Source organism: Microtus oregoni, unplaced genomic scaffold (genome assembly GCF_018167655.1).
Source record: "Microtus oregoni isolate MIOR12 unplaced genomic scaffold, Mior012 000067F_000, whole genome shotgun sequence".
Taxonomy (NCBI): domain Eukaryota; kingdom Metazoa; phylum Chordata; class Mammalia; order Rodentia; family Cricetidae; genus Microtus; species Microtus oregoni.
Window position 1 is genome coordinate 3391511 of NW_024543953.1, and position 16753 is coordinate 3408263.

Sequence of the window (16753 nt, forward strand, 5' to 3'; positions counted from 1 at the left end):
ACACACACACAAACACACATGCGTGCGCTCGTGTGCACACACACACAGACTCCAGGTGTATCCTATCAAGCCAGAAATTACTCTGTACTCTAAATTGTGTTTTCATCTTATAAGCAATGTTATTTCTCATAGAAATCTGCCACATATGTCGATGCATATGTTAATTTATTTTCTTTAGATTAATAACAGTTTTTCATTTTTAAGTTCTCAGATGAGAAATATTTATAGATGTGGCCCACATAAACAAATTCTCTTGAGATCGTCAAAAATTTAGAGAATTTAGAGAAAATGTTTGAGCATCTCCATTCAAGAGTTCTGTGGTTTGAGGCTGTCCCCCTCTGCCAGACCAAGAATAGCTCATATTTATACTGTAGTTAGTAAGAACGGACCCTACCAGGAAACTAAATGGCTAGCCTGTGGCTTCAGTCAGATGTGATTCTCCTCCTTTCGTACCTGGTTTCTGGCAGCCTACATCTCAATCACCCAAAGCATCAATGAAGTAAATTTACTATCTTAACATAAGGCATAATAATCAAGCAGACAGTATTCTGCTGAAATAAGTCTAATATTCAGATGGATGCCTTTGATGGCTTTCATATATGTGTAAAACCTCTGTACAGCTCATTCGGATACTGCCCAAGATGCCTCACTTCCCTTCTCAGCAGAACCTTGACTTGCTCAAGTCCCATTTAGGCAAGTCTTGCTGCCTGCTAGAGAGATGGTTCAGCAGTTAAGAGCACTGCCTGCACCTCCAAAGGTCTTCCCAGCAACCACATGGTGGCTCACAACCATCTGTAAAGAGATCCGGTGTCCTCTTGAGGAAGAGACCTGGTTAGTCGTCTTCATCAACTTAGACCATGAAACCTAATATGGACAAGTTCAACAGAACGGCCAGATATGGGCTGCCCATGCATGCTTCAGCATTGCCAGGGCATAAAGTTCATTCATTTTCACTTCATTATTACCTGCTGGATTTGCTGGGGCTCTGGTCGTTCCCGGCCTTCTAGTTGTGATGCTGAAGTGGTCCCATCTCTCTGAAGGGAGGAGGGAGAACAAGAAGAGGAGCAAATTAAGTAATATATGTATTGTATATATATGTGTGTGCATGCGCATGTGTGTGCATGCACATGTGTGCGTACCCGTGCATGTGTGTGTGTGCCACTTCATGGCTTGCAGAAATCATATCAGGAGGAGACTAGCCTTGGTATCATTTCCTGAGGTCACTGTACACAGGTGAGGGCCTCCAAGGAATCCCACTAAGAGGAATGATAAAATGGCATGGCTTCTGGAGCTGGAAGTACCGCTCAGTGCTTAAGAGTCACTGTTGCTGCTGCAGGGGACCCAAGTTTGCTTCCCAGAATCCCTGTCAGGCAGCTCCCAAGCACCTGTAACTCCAGCTGCACAGTATCTGGGCTCTTATCACACCTCCCTCATGTACACGTAAGCACTTAAAATGAAATAAAAATAAACAAGAAAATAACTTTTCAGATGATGTAGGTTCAAGCTGTTGTGGTGCATGCCTTTAAACCCAGCACTTAGGAGACAGAGGCAGGTGGATCTCTGTGAGTTCAAAGATGACTTGGTCTGCACAGTAAATTTCAGGACAGCCAGAGAGAGATCCTGTTTCAAACAAAAAAAAAGTGAGAACACTGAAACAGGTCAAAGTTCTCTTTTTGTAGAGCATGGAAAAAGCTAAGATGGGCATACACATCCTCTCATGCACGCAATATACATTAAATAATAAAGTATGGTGACATATGTATGTCTCTATGACAAAAGCCCTGAACGTGTAATAGAAAACAGATGGAAAAGATGTAGCTAATTTTCTTGAATGTGCCTGCTTCCCTAAAGGGAAAATGGTGAGTGCAGTCCTCGGTGATCACTGGTAGCTGCTTTTCATGATTGTTTGCTTGACTCACGCTTTACTGAGGAAGTTTCTTTCAGTGCATCCTCCAGATTAAAATCATCCAAGTCTCCATATCCTACAAATAAAAAATAATAATTTTAAATTTAGGTGGTTTTTAAAGTAAAACAGTAATACTGAATTTTGGGGGAGGGGAGTTCAAGACAGGGTTTCTTTGTAGCTTTGGAGCCTGTCCTGGAACTAGCTCTTGTAGACCAGGCTGGCCTCAAACTCACAGAGATCCACCTGCCTCTGCCTCCCAAGTGCTGGGATTAAAGGCATGCACCATCCCTTACTGTCTCTTTAAAGACTTCTTTTCACCACTGCCTGGCCTGAAATATTTTCTTTGTTCTTACTATTATTATTTGTGTCTCTCAGAACTGAATCCAGAACCTAGAATGTACTGAGCATGCATTCTACCATTGAGGTGCACTCTGAAATATACTCTTAATATGATCTATGCCATTTAAAAAATAAGGGATGGAAATGCAAAGGAAAACAAAGGAAAACTAGAGTATCTATACTTACATCAGAAAAAAATAAAACGGAAGTCAAGCACTCCAACATGGTCCAAAGAAACAGATCATTAAATAATGCAAAGTGGCTAATTCATCAAGAAGTCAAAATGCTGGCCACTAAATCTAAACAGTGAGAGAAAGCTAGAGGATCTCACAAACATGTACAAATTAGACATCACTCTTCTTGATAATCAGTAAGTCAAAGAAAAAAAAATCAGGAGGGAAAGCAAACAGTAACTGGAGACAAAGGGAAATGGAGGCATGATACACTCCAACCGAAAGTAGTCCTGATAGGAAATCTCCATCCAAACGGGGAAAGTCTCACATGCTCACATCGTACTCCTCAGACAGCTAGAAAGTAAGACAAAGGAAAAGCCAAACACAGCAAAGGGGAAAAGAAAATAAGTTCCGAATGGAAAGAAAGAAAACAGAATGCAGAAAATCAGGCTGGCTGGGAAGACAGCTCAGTGGACGAAGTGCCTGCTGTGTAGCTCCAGCCTTGGGGACATGGGTAAGACCAGCTGACCCGATAGGTTCCACAGTCTCAAGGAGTCCAGACTGGCCTCCAATTTCCTGTAGCTGAGGCTGGACTTCAACTCCTTATTCACCTGGGCTTTTTTTGTTTTGTTTTGTTTTCATTGTCATTTTATCTTTACATAAGTTTTCAGCTACAATAACAAATAAAAATGAGAGAAGACCCAAACACACTCAGAAATAAAAGAGAAGGCATCGCAACTGGTATCGCAGAAACACAAATGATCTTAAAGGCCTGCTATGAACAGCTAATCATTAGCAAGGTGGGTAATCTAGAAGAAATGACTGACATTTGTTTGCATGTATGTCTGTGCACTGTGTGCATGCAGTGCCTGCGGAGGCCAGCAAAGGGTGTCAGATCCCCTGGAACTGGACTTATGAATGAATGTGATCTGCCATGTGGGTACTGGGATTCAAACCCATATCCTCTAGAGACGTAGTGTTCTTAACTGCTGCACCGTCTCTCCAGCCCCACAGAAGAAATACCTGAATTCACAAACACATGTAACCTTCCAAGACCAACTGAGGGAGAAATAAATATGAATAGATCAAAAAAATAACTAAAGAGAGTAAGTCAGCAATAAAAAGTCTCCCAGACTACACTATTAGGGAATTCTATCCACAACTGAAAAGATAACAAATCTTTCCACAGACCCCACCCCCGGGTAGGGGGAACTGTTTCTAAACTCATTTTTTCTTGTTTCAAAGAGAGACAAGAACACTACAGGAAAACCACAGGACAATATTAATACAAAGACAGAATTCCTCCTCAACCAAATACTATCAAATAAGATCAAGTGACACATTAAAAACACCTTTCACCACTGTCAAATAGGATTCATTGCAGAGATAAAAGAATCATCCTAAACTGGGCAGTGGTGGCGCATGCCTTTAATCCCAGCACTTGGGAGGCAGAGGCAGATGGATCTCTGTGAGTTTGAGGCCAGTCTGGCCTACAAGAGCTAGTTCCAGGACAGGCCCCAAAGCTATAGAGAAATGCAGTCTCGAAACAACAACAACAACAAAAATCATCCTAAATCAATATGTGGAATACATACGATATGTAGAATACTAACAAAAAATCCATGATTATCATAATAGATGCACTAATGCATTTGACAAAATTCAATATCTGTTCATGCTCATATCACAGTGAAGAGGCCGCAGCTAACATCACAGATGATGTGCTTTTACAGCGCGAGTGAATACAGCCAGTTTTAGAATCAACCTGGATATCCATCAGTGGATAAATGGATTTTTCAAATGTGGTACATGTACACAACTGAATACTATTCAGTTACATGAAGAATGAAGTCATATAGTTTGCAAGAAAATAGACGAAACTCAAGACTATAACATTAAATGTAAAAAGCTTACTTCAGAAAGACGAATGTCACATACTTTGTCTCAAATGGAGATTCTAGATTTTACTTTTCATTTGTTCTTAATTCTTAAAAATTAAGATGGGCGGTGGTGGCACACACCTTTAATCCCAGCACTTAGGAGGCAGAGGCAGATGGATCTCTGAATTCAAGGCCAGTCTGGGCTACAGAGTGAGTCCCAGGACAGGACAGTCAGGACTGTTACACAGGGAAACGCTATCTCAAAAAAAAAAAAATGTATGCATGTATGCTCTTGGGGGTCAGAAGTTGGTGTCAGATCCCCTGGAGATAGATGGGTTACAGCTGGCTGCTAGCTGCCCACCATGGATGCGGGGAACCAATTCTTAATGACTGAGCCATTTCCCCATGTGTGAGTCTCGATTTAAACAAACACCTGAAGAACAGAAAACAATCACAAGTCACAGATCCCAGGACACAGTTGAAAGTAAGAGAAAGGCATGTGAGGGAGGCCAGTATGAAAAGTGAGAGGGCCAGACATTGACAACATAAAAGCATCAGGCCCCTGACCTCAAACCACAGTTGGGTAAGTCTAATATAAAATCAGAAATCCAAAATGATCTAAAAGCTGTGTAAGGTATACTCAATCTGTATGCTACAAAGCTGTCAGAAAGAAAAGTAGAACATAGTAGCATAAAATAGACAACCTAGATATAAGCCCAGGTGTAACCCTAACAGACAGTTGCTTTTTGAGAATGTACATGGCATTAAAGGTAATGTCTTCAGGAACTGCTGGTGGGAAAACACAGAAGACCAGAATTAGAACTCTATTCCCAGCACCACAAAAACCAATGCAAGAGAGTAAACTAGTTAAAACTGGATAAGGGACATTCCCCCAAAGAAATCATATTTTCGGTCAACAGATGAATAAAAAGATAATGTACAGCACTCTAGTCTTTGGGGAAACACAAGTTAAAGGAGCAACAAAGCCAGGCATGGTGGTATACAACATGAAGATCACACTCTTGAGGTTGCCCATGCTACCTAGCAAGACTGCCCACAAAAAGGAAAGGAAGGGCTTGTGTATGGCAAACATGGCTCTACTACTAAGTTACTCCCCCAGGTAAACTTTATTCTAATTGACAACAGTTGGCAGAGAGATGACTGACAGCATATATTGGAGAGGGTATGGAGAAAAGGGAATCTGGGCATATGGTTGGGAGGAATCTAAGCAACTACAGCCTGAAACTGAAGCCAGCATGTCAGAGGCATCTGCATGCTCACATTCCTAAGAGAAGCTGTCCTCCGACATGGACCACACATCCATCTCTGTGTCCTGATGAGTCTGATAGTTACTTAGGCCTAGTACTAATTGTGGATAATTATGGATACTTATACAGAACTTCCTGCCTATGCTTCCTAAGTGCTGGGCCTAAAACGGTGTGTGCCACCATACCTGCTATGGTGAGACCATCTTTAAAAGCAACTAAACCATCAGAAATAAAACAGTGCTTTACTTCTAATGGTCTTCTCACACTCACATATCCTCATATTCTCGGTATAAATATAAGAAAACAACAGACAGCCGGGCGGTGATGGCGCACGCCTTTAATCCCAGCACCCGGGAGGCAGAGACAGGCGGATCTCTGTGAGTTCGAGGCCAGCCTGGTCTACAGAGCTATTTCCGGGACAGGCACCAAAGCTACAGAGAAACCCTGTCTCGAAAAACCAAAAAAAAAAAAAAAAAAAAAAAGAAAAAGAAAAAGAAAGAAAACAACAGACAAACCCCAATTCAGGGATATTGTGCAAAACATCCAACTGGGCCCCCTTCTCAACTGTTAAGAATCCTGGCGATCAGGGAGAGGCTGAGAAAGCAGCCCTGCCTGTGGAGCCTATGTGGACAATGACTTCAGATAAACAGTATGAGCTCTGGGCTCCTAGACAGAAACTAGAAAAAGCTGATGCCATATGGATATTGGCTAATAACAGAGGATTAGCACGGGTTCTAATGTAAATGGTAATGACAGAGGAATATAGGAATTCTCTGCTGCTTTTTAATTTTTTTCAAATCTAATTTTCCAAAAATAAATTTTATCTAAAAGATCATTTTCCTACAGCAAAAATTGAGTAATTATTGAATAAAAATACATAACCTCAAAATAGTTAAAGAAAAATTAAAAACAGCATAAACAATGAAACTCAATCAAACTCATAAAAGATACCAGAGGGGAAAGAAAGGGCAGTGAACATGTTAAGAAAATTGTGAACTTTAGGGATGCAATCAGTGAAAAGCATCCATAAAAATAGATAAAATCCCCAAAACAAGTGCTCTTGGCGCTAAACAAGTAGTCGGAGATTTACATCCTGAGGTTAGAGAAATGATAATGCTAAATCCAATACTCCTTGATTGGATCCTAACCTGCAAAGGGCATTATTGGATCAATCAGAGAAAGTGAATGAGGTCTGTGGACCAGATGGGAATGCTGGTTCTCATCCAACTGCCTGATCTTAATGGAAATCCTCTTGTTATCAGAAAGAGGATGTCCTTGTTTATAGCAGATACATGTTGATGTATGAAGAGATCATAGGTACAATATCTGAAACTGATCCAGAAATAGGCCAGGAAACATATCTGGAGAAACACATATGTATGAGAGTAAAACACACAGAAATTGTTATAGAACTTAGGATGAATGATATATGCTAACGTTTACACTAGACATTATTTGAGTAGCTACAGAAACTTGAATGGGGGTCTATTAGACAGTAGTAATGTGACCACGCTTGGGCTGGTTTCCTTACCTAGATGCCAGCTAATGCATCGGGCAACCAATGTACACTGAAGAGATTTGAGTTGGGGGACCAAACTCTACATATCATACTTGCGAATTTTCTGAACGTCTGTAGTTATTTCAACATCTAAGTATTTTTTATATGTGCATTTTCCAATTTAATAATGCCACTTCTAAGTGTGTATTAGGGAAAAATACTTGTAACATGGACATAAATAAGGGTGTTCAAAAAGACACCCATTGTTGCTCTGCTTACAACAGCAAAAAGAAATGCAAACAAAATAGTGGTCAGCAGAGATGAACAGCTGTGCGAAGGCAGCTCTTCCACACAATGAGTTACCGCATTGCTGTGTTAGGAAAGCATGGGGAATGCCTGTATACTAACATGAGATACATTCCGAAATACATCAAGAGACAGAGAAATCTTCTTCCATTTGTGTGTTCATATCTAAATCCACAACCATAAAAATGTTCTCTAAGTTCATACAGGGAATCTGCTAATACAGGTTATGTCTAAGGAACTGAGAACAGAGGTCAAGGAGAAGGAAGAATTTCCTATCTACTTTCTGCCTCCTTGCTTTAAAAAAAACAATTAAAATATGTATATGTATTTTTCTTATACTAATTCAAGGTCTCCTGAACCATAAGATTATTATTCCACTGGGTCTTCTTTCAATACTCTTCCCCTCCTTCCCCACATTACAACAAAAGGACACACTCTACAATAGCATAATGAGCTACTAACATGCAGACCGGGCCATTCCCCTGTTTGTTCCTGACATATCTGGTCATGTGTCATTAGGTAAGGGGTTAAGAGCAATATGACGGTATTGCAGTATTTACTAATTAATCCCCTATTGACTTTGGACTCAACAGACCCAACCAATCTATGGACAAAACACTCACCCTCAAGCTCAATCCTAAGCTATTAAGACTTCTTCAAAACCTACACAACTAGGGTCAGAGTGTAGTCCAATAGTAAGGCCCTTGAGGAATACACATGAAGTACTACAAGGCAACATCTACAATCCAGCACAACTAAAAACCAAACAGGCACAGATATCCTCACAATAGACCACCCATTGCAAAGGGAGTCATACAGGTGCTGCTCTGCCATGTTCTAACTTAAGTCTGTTTGGGATGCTGGCAGGTATCCCAAAGGTTCTTCCTCTGGCACCAGCACACTTTAGAAAGCAGCTGATTCATCTTAGGCCCAGTTCACAACTCCTAAGCCCTGGAATCTGACTAGCCAGTGTTCCAGCATTCAATCCTAATCTGCAGTAGAAGGCCACTAAGAATTTTAATGGGGAAACGATGCTGTGAGCTGATGACACATGTCGGCAGTGTCTTCTTTGATACAGAAGAATTTTGGAAATGTTCTCTATGAATTTGTGTTTGTCCTTGAGAGGATCTACAGAATACAGTGTTGGCTCTATCCAAATACATCTGGATAGCAGGGTCTGTCCTCTCCCATGGTTTCCTTTGGGGATGGGACACAAACTTGACCTGCATTGCAACCTGACTTACCAGTGGTATGGGAAGCCAAGGCTGCATCTTAATGAAGGTTGTAAAACAAAGCAAAGTAGGACCTTGTTAGTCAGTGATGTCATGCGCTGGCTGGATACCAGCACCTGCCAAAGACGTGATGGAAATATGTGATCCCAGAGAGACTGCTGATGGGCCCTTAAGGAGCCTTACATATGGGTTTGATTAATTAATCACTCCTGCTTCAGTTGTTTCTGCCCACTTCACTTTGTTCATCCTGAGCACCCTCTTCCAGGTAAGGGCTTAAGAGCATCTTCTACAGGCAGGTCCTATTCAACATGGCAGCCACCCACTACATAAAATAAGGTGAAAATTAAACCAATGTTTCAGGTGAGTGTTTTCTCCAATTTCAGTCTGCCCTCTCCCCAATTACCAGTACACAGTGATTTGGTGACAGTCCATTTGAGGTTTAGACCAAAGGCAAATTCACCTCCAGGTTGTGTCTCCTACCTGCTGGTTGGTTAAGAACTTCAGAGGCTCCTGGACTGCCTCCAAGCCAAAGATTTCAGAGGTAATGTTGAGACTTAATCAGAGATGAGCTTCTCTCTAGTGGCCAGTGACAGCCGACCCCTTGCTCTCTAAGGATGACTTCTCTTCTACCTCTTTGTTTTGTACATGTATGCAGTGTCTAGGTTTTCTAAAAGGCAGACAGTAGAAAGCCTAGCTGAATAAATATCCGAACTGCTTCTGTTTCAACACTTTGAAATCATGACCATTTTCTGTAAATGTGAAGGAGAAAGAACACAGAGACATCTCAGTCTGGTAAAGCAACTTTTCCATTTGTCTGCCTTAATGGAGGTTCCATAAAACCTACTCTGGACTTATCTGTGTCCGTGAAGGCCATGATGACACTCACTTGCCTCTCATCTGGGCTAGAATCTGTGTCTACATGACTCCAAGAGCACTGTGCTATGTATCAAAACAAACAGACTTGATCAATCTTTATACAATCAAGTGCAAGGAAAGCTCACTATCAGAATCAGACCTCAGTGACCAAATCATATGCCAGCCGTTTTGCCTATGGTTAGTTTCTTGATCACTTAGGCTCAAGAAATAAGAACAGATTTGGAGAGCCAGGAAACTGGCTCAGTCAACAAAGTGTTCGCTATGCAAGCATGAAAAGCTGAGCTTAACTTTCCAGATCGCACAGTGAAAATAATTCACTGCCCTTAGTGCAAACAAGTAAGTCTCCTATCCAGACCCCATGCTTCAGAAGGCCAGAACAAACCAAAAATACTAGTATCCAGTCTACCTGAAATGTCTGCAGCATTTTAACTCAAGTTACTCAATCCAGACTTGAACACGTTGTCTTGATAAATGTATGTTTCTCCACCTCAGAGCAAGCTGAGCAATTAATATCCTCTGGGTTAGTTAGGCACAGCAGCGTTGCAAAGGAATGGGAAAATAGCTTGCCTCTTATTCTGATTACTAAATGCATTTCACCATTGCCACCTGAGCTCCAACTAGTTTCATGAATAAATTTAAGCCTCTGTCAGAGAGGACAATAATGACAAGAAGGCAGTGCTTCACTAGAAGACAGGAGTCAGCACCCGAAAGCCCAAGCACAGTGGCCACTGAGGACTGGAGCTGCCAGCTGATTTCAAGCACCCTTCAATTGCAGGCTCCAGGGCCTGCCAGGGAAGGGGAACACTTGATAAACATGGCATCCTTCAATTGCAGGCTCCAGGGCTCAAAGTCTTTTTGTATATTGCCAGGAAGCATCTAAGTATCCTATATAGCAAGCTGTTTGACTTCCAGTGTCAGGGTAGGATTTGTACAAATTGTAAAAGTCACTACACTGATGGGTGTGTAATTAAAAGGAGAGTCTTTCTTCTTTCTACACAAAAAACAATGTCTATGGTGGATGTTCACCAAGGAAACCACAAATGTGCACTGAATGTCCCCAGAGAGAACCTCCTGTGCAGAAGTAGAGCTGAGAGTGAATGGGTGCCTGGGGCTGGAGGCGAAGGGACTAGACTGCTAATGGGCATGGGGTTCCACTTTAGGGTGGCAGAAATTTTCTGGCACCAGATGGATGCATGCACAGCATAGTGAGTCTACTGAAAAAGCTGAAGTAGAGATATTGAAATGGTGGGTTTTATGTTTTGTAATTTACATCTCAACAAAGACTGGATGGGTAGCTGGCTCCAGATACTGTCCCAGGGTCTCAGAGACCATACTCCCTGAGAGCCCACTGGCCACAGTGGTTAGTGATTAGGCAGCATGGGAACTGGAGAGAAGATTCAGCAGCTAAAAGCTGCTCTTGCAGACAACCTAGGTTCGGTTCTCAGCACCCACATGATAGCTCACTGCAATCTGTAACTCCAGTTCCTAGGTCCTCATCTGGCCTCCACGGGCACCAGCCATAAATGTGGTATACTTATATAAGTCAAAATACTGTTACACATAAAATAAATAAATTTAAAAAATAATAATTATATAGCAGAAGTAGAAATGGCTCCTGAGTTCATGAGGTTTTCTAGCTCATTGCCTAGGTGTCCACAAGAAACCACTTGATCCCACATAGGTGACCTGTTCCCTGCATATCAAACGATGGTGTCCCTGCCAGTGCCCACCAGAAGTTTTCCGGTCCTCATGGTGATGCACAGATTACTGGAAATTGATTCACCTTACTAGACATGGATGGAGGGGGGTGGTCCTTGGACTTCCCACAAGGCAGGGAACCCTGATTGCTCTTCGGGCTGATGAGGGAAGGGGACTTGATTGGGAGAGGGGGAGGAAAATGGGAGGCGGTGGCGGGGAGGAGGCAGAAATCATAAATAAATAAATAAATAAATAAATAAAAAGATATAAGAGCTAGCTAGAAATACACTTAAGCTTTTGGCTAAACACTATTGCAAATAATATAGTTTCTGTGTGGTCTGAACGAATGAGCAGCCTCTGGCAACAAGGCTCCGCCATGAGATGTCAGGACACTTAAGGTGTTGCCACAGTCCTATGGTGTGAGGTATGCTGCTCTTGGGGCTGGAGTGCGAACTCCAGGTGCCTTGCTGAAGGTGAAGCCACTGCTGAGACAGGGAGACAAGGCTGTTCTGGGGCAATACCTGAACTTACTGGTACTGATGACCTGCTTCAGAGCCAAATGGTCCAGATGCAGATCTAGCTCTCCTCCACCACCATGGAGAGTTGTGGATCATGAGGACCTGAGTTCAGCATCCAGAAAAAGCCACACATGGCAGCAAGCACCTGGAATCCCAGAGATGGGGAGCTGAAGAAAGAAAGATCCCTGGGGTTTGCTGGCCATCCAGACTAGCCAATCAGCAAACTCCCTTCAGTGAGAGACTCTAGAGAACTAGTGAGCAAGACACCAACACCAACCTCTGATCTACACACTCACACACACATGCTCACACATACATGCACATATACACAAACACACATATGCACCCACAAAAAATACTAATAAAAGATCTAAGGGCTCAAGGCCTCATCTTTCTCATCTTTAAAATGGATCTGACAACAGAGAACCTACTTTTGGTAGGGGATATGAGGACTAACTGGTCAGTGTACATAAAGAATTTGTTAAAACACACTTTCTGACACACAGGAATCCCGGATATGAACTACCTTTATTATCATATCTGGTATTAAGTAGAGTCAACTAAACTGACGAATAAATGGTAGCCCATGGACATAGGTGAGTAACTAACTTACAGGAGGGTCGTGCTCAACTGTTCAAAAGCCTAGTGCAGCCGGGCGGTGGTGGCGCACGCCTTTAATCCCAGCACTTGGGAGGCAGAGGCAGGCGGATCTCTGTGAGTTCGAGACCAGCCTGGTCTACAAGAGATAGTTCCAGGACAGGCTCCAAAGCCACAGAGAAACCCTGTCTCAAAAAAAAAAAAAAAAAAAAAAAAAAAAAAAAAAAAAAGCCTAGTGCAGTCTAACAAAGCTATGTTCTCATCTAAACTCCTTCCTGCCCGATGAACATTTAGAGCCTGCTGTTCTAACATAAGCCAGCATTTCAGACAAGGCCATCTTCAAGCTCTCCTAAACCACAGCCTTTAAACTACTAACAACGCGCGTGGCATTTCCTTCGCCTGCAGCTGGCATAAACAGCAGTGGGAAGTTGTGTCTCGTCTGTGCTTCTTAAATGAACACTGACAGAGCAAACAGAAACCTTGGAGATCACTAAGTCCAGGCTGCAGCTGGGAAGATGGCTCAGTCAGTAGCAAGAACAAGGGGATGGGGACATTTCTGGGGCTCAGTGTCCAACCTGTCTACCATGTGGATGAACTTCAGGCCAGCTAGAGACCATGGCTGAAAAGAGCAGTGTGGACAATTCCTGAAAGATGAAAGTCAAGGTTGACCACTGGCCTTCACATACATGGGCATTTCACATGCATGTGCATTGTCCCCTACACATACAAACATTGTCCCACATACTAAATAAATGAATACATAAATAAGGTGGGTTTTCTTCATTGTGCCTCACACTAGTAGCAGGAGACTCTCACTGTAAGACAGCTCATTAAGCTCACACGAAGTCTGGGTTACATTCTGGCCACCATGAGACAGCCTGAACAGAACTCAATGCAGTCCACACAGACAGAGAGCCCACTGGAACCCACACAGCCTCAGAGGCAAGAAAACACAAAGTAATCACTTCACGAAGTCCAGTGTGAGCCACAGGCATCCCTTCTGTGTTCATAAGCAGGCCTGCATGGAGAATCCCAGTCTGCATTCGTCACACACCATCAACATGTCCATCTGGCCAAACCCTGCTGAGAAAGAAAGGCAATGACAGAGTCCCAGCCTATCCGTGGCCCACCCCTTTGTCCAGAATCCTAAACCTGCACATTCTACTCCTACCCAAGGGGATTCTGTCCTCATTACTGTTATAGTAAGTTTTGAAACTGGGAACTTGGAACCCACTAACTTGTCTCTTGTTTAGCAAGTCTGCATGGCTATTTTGGGTTTCTTGAGTTTCCATGTGAATTTTAAGAGCATCCTGCCCATTTCCACAAAATAAGGCTGCTGAGATTTTAATAGGATTGAGTGGAATCTGCAGATCGATTTGGGAAGTATCACATCTATTTTAACATCTTCCACTTTTAAACTAGAAATCCCTCTTTTGACTTCAGTTCTCCACCTCAGCCCTGCTGCTATGGCTCCCTCCTCCTCATGACCAAACTCATCAAATGGGTGTCTCAGCTCTGCTCCCTCCTCTTCGAGTCACTCCCCAAGTCTCATAGCCAAATTCCAGACCTGGAGTCCACATCAGTTTCATTGACTGGCAGCTGCCCACACTATCCATTATTCAGATCCAAATCCTCCAAACCACTTTGGATCTCTCTCTCTCTCTCTCTCTCTCTCTCTCTCTCTCTCTCTCTCTCTCTCTCTCTCTCTCTCTCTCTCATGTTCTAAGTCACACCATCACCAAGAACTGTAAAGTCATTTCTAAACCATGCCTAAGAACCACCTGCTCCTCTGAACCTAGCTCAGGCACACAACATCTTCCCCACTACACATGGCATTTCCTGGGACTTTGTAGTAGAAAGTAGACTCCCAGACATTCTCCAGACCACGGGAATGTAGACACTCTTCTTCCTCTCTAAATAGATTCTGGAGCATCACCTTCCCCACTCAGAATATCAGAGATGTTTTCATTACACTGACTAAAAATCCCACAAGTCTAAATATGGCCTTCAAAGACATCTGGCCTGATGTGGCCCTATCTTAAAGGCCTCTCAATGTTTCATCTACATTTTAAGACTATTTTCAAGTTGTGCATGCTAGCTGTGTAAGTTTTAGAAAATATAAGAAAAGATTAAAAATAAAATGACAGCAAGAAGGTTGAAGGTTTAAGACAGTGCTGTGTATTAGTAGCCATGAGATCCATGTTTCAAACTCTAGCTATGAATCAGTCAATCAACAAATGGTTATACATGGATGAGCCTTTAAAAAGTATGCTAAATGAATTAAGCCTGTCATAAAAATACATACATACTTTATGAGAGCACTTACTCAAGGTCCCTGGAGTAGCAACATTTTTAAAGACAGAAAACAGAATAGGACTTACTTGTCAGGGACTAAGGGCAAAAATATAGGAGGCTGCTTAATAGGAAAAAGTTTTTAATTCTACAACATGTTAAAAGTGATCTAGAAACTAATTGTGTAAAAATGTAGATATAAGAATTAGGGAAGGCTGGGGAGATGGCACAGTGGTTAAGAGCACTCACTGCTCTTCCGGTAGACTTCGCAGCACTAACGTCAAACAGTTCATGACTGTCTCTAACTCCAGATCCAAGGGATCTGACAGCAGACACCCATATGCTTACGACATACACACACAGACACACATGCTTCCATATAAATAAAACTAACATCTAAAAGCAAAAAGAATTGGGGAGACGGGTAACTGGATGAAGTGTTAACACAAGCACAAAGACCTCAGTTCACACCTTCAGAACTCATGCAAAGCCATACATGGTAGTGTGAGTCTGTAAATCCCAGTGTTCCTCAGTGAGATGAGAGGCAGAGGCAGAAGAATCCCTGGGAGCTCAAGGGCTAGTCTCGTATACATAAAGGTGAACAAAAGAAAATCCTACCTCAAACAAGATGGAAGGCAACACTTGAGGTTGTCCTGTGATTTCCACACACAAGCCATTTCATATATGCACTTAAACAAAACATATATATTCATGCACATAAACACACATATCACACAAAAAGATAAAAACACAGGCAGCTGCATCACCCAAAGCACAAAAGAATCATCTTCCTGAGCCTTGTGTACTTTGTGAGTTTAAGCTTGCTATGTCTTCTAAGTTTTAAGACCTTCCTGAGCCTTGTAAATTTCATGACCTTCCTGAGCCTTTTAACTTTTCTTAGCCTCCTGAGAGGCCATGTTTGTTTCAACTAGAAAAGAGTGGCTAAGCACCACTCCCTTAGGACAAGAGAAAATTCTTGGAGAAACTTGGTGATTTTGGTCAGGTGACGTTTTCTCTGGACCTAACTGCTGATCAAAGAATGAGGTTCATGTAGGAAAAGGAAAGGAGTAGATGTTCATCCGGATCAGACTTCTGCTGTCATCCAAGCATGATCTGTGGTGCTCAGAGTGTAGGCTGTTTGGGCAAGGACTGGGTACACAAAAGGAATCCATTTACTTAGCTACACCCCTATTGAGGAGCAAGTTCTCCCAGAAATCATTGTTACTGGTGGCAAAGTAGTAGACACCCAAGTCAATTTCTCACATTGTTCAGGTATTTTGATGTTTAACTTGTCCAGCAAACAGTATTCATCAAGACCCCATGAAAGCCATAATGAAATTCCACCTTTAAGCGCAGATGGCTTCACACAGCTCACCATATCAGTGCCAAGAGAGCACAAAATTCTGGCATGAATGCATTTAAAAGCACTAACTATACAGTTAACATGGCCAAAGAGTCAGACATGGTGAATGGCATCTCTAATGTCAGCACTTGGGACGCTAATGCCTGAGGATGGCCATGAATTTGAGGCCAATCAGAGTACTGAAAGTTGCAGGGCAGCGTGGGTAACAGAGTGAGTTCTTAACTCAAGAAAAAAAGTCAAAAAGGAAGACAAAGTGGCGGGGGGAGAGACAAAGTAGGGGGGGATGAAATGATTAAAGACAGTAAAATTGGCCAGGTATGGCAGCTCCTGCCTTGTTGACATCAGGCTGTGCCCATTCTAAGTTACTCCACACTAGGTTTTCAGGTTGTGCTCTGTCCATTATGAGGATGGAGGTTAAGTGTGTACCAGGGTGGGCAGATCATGGGCACCATTTGCCCAGAATCACCCACACAGTACAGACTAATAAATGACTTACTACTGGGAGTAGAATGGGATGTCACCCCATAAATTTATCAGGGTTCATTGCAACTAGTAAAATCATATAAGAGAAAACCAGGCCCGCAAACTCATGAAAGCACAGCAAGAGTAGAGTACAACTCTCTCACCTCCACCCATGAAGAGGTGGACGCCGAGCAATCTGTGGCTGATGACAGTCCCACTGACCACCTGGAGGCAGAGATTCCTGACTGTGCCAAGAGGCTTCCGCTCACCTCCATTGATAGAGCCTTCTTGCCCTGTCCATCACCCTCCTGTTTGCCAACCTGGATCTGCTGTGGATCTGATGCC

The 16753-nt window shown here is 42.6% G+C and overlaps 1 protein-coding gene across 2 annotated transcripts in view; it reads right to left on the reverse strand.

Moving 5' to 3' along the window:
• The window catches only part of Cd99l2 (CD99 molecule like 2), an 82608-nt gene that overhangs the window by 28242 nt on the left and 37613 nt on the right, over window positions 1–16753 (reverse strand). For both annotated transcript variants that reach the window (XM_041640994.1, XM_041640995.1), the window contains exons 2-3: window positions 1920–1982; window positions 966–1034 (exon numbers count right to left, since the gene is read on the reverse strand). In XM_041640994.1, coding sequence (XP_041496928.1) covers window positions 966–1034; window positions 1920–1982 — 132 coding nt within the window. The remainder of the gene's footprint in view (window positions 1–965; window positions 1035–1919; window positions 1983–16753) is intronic.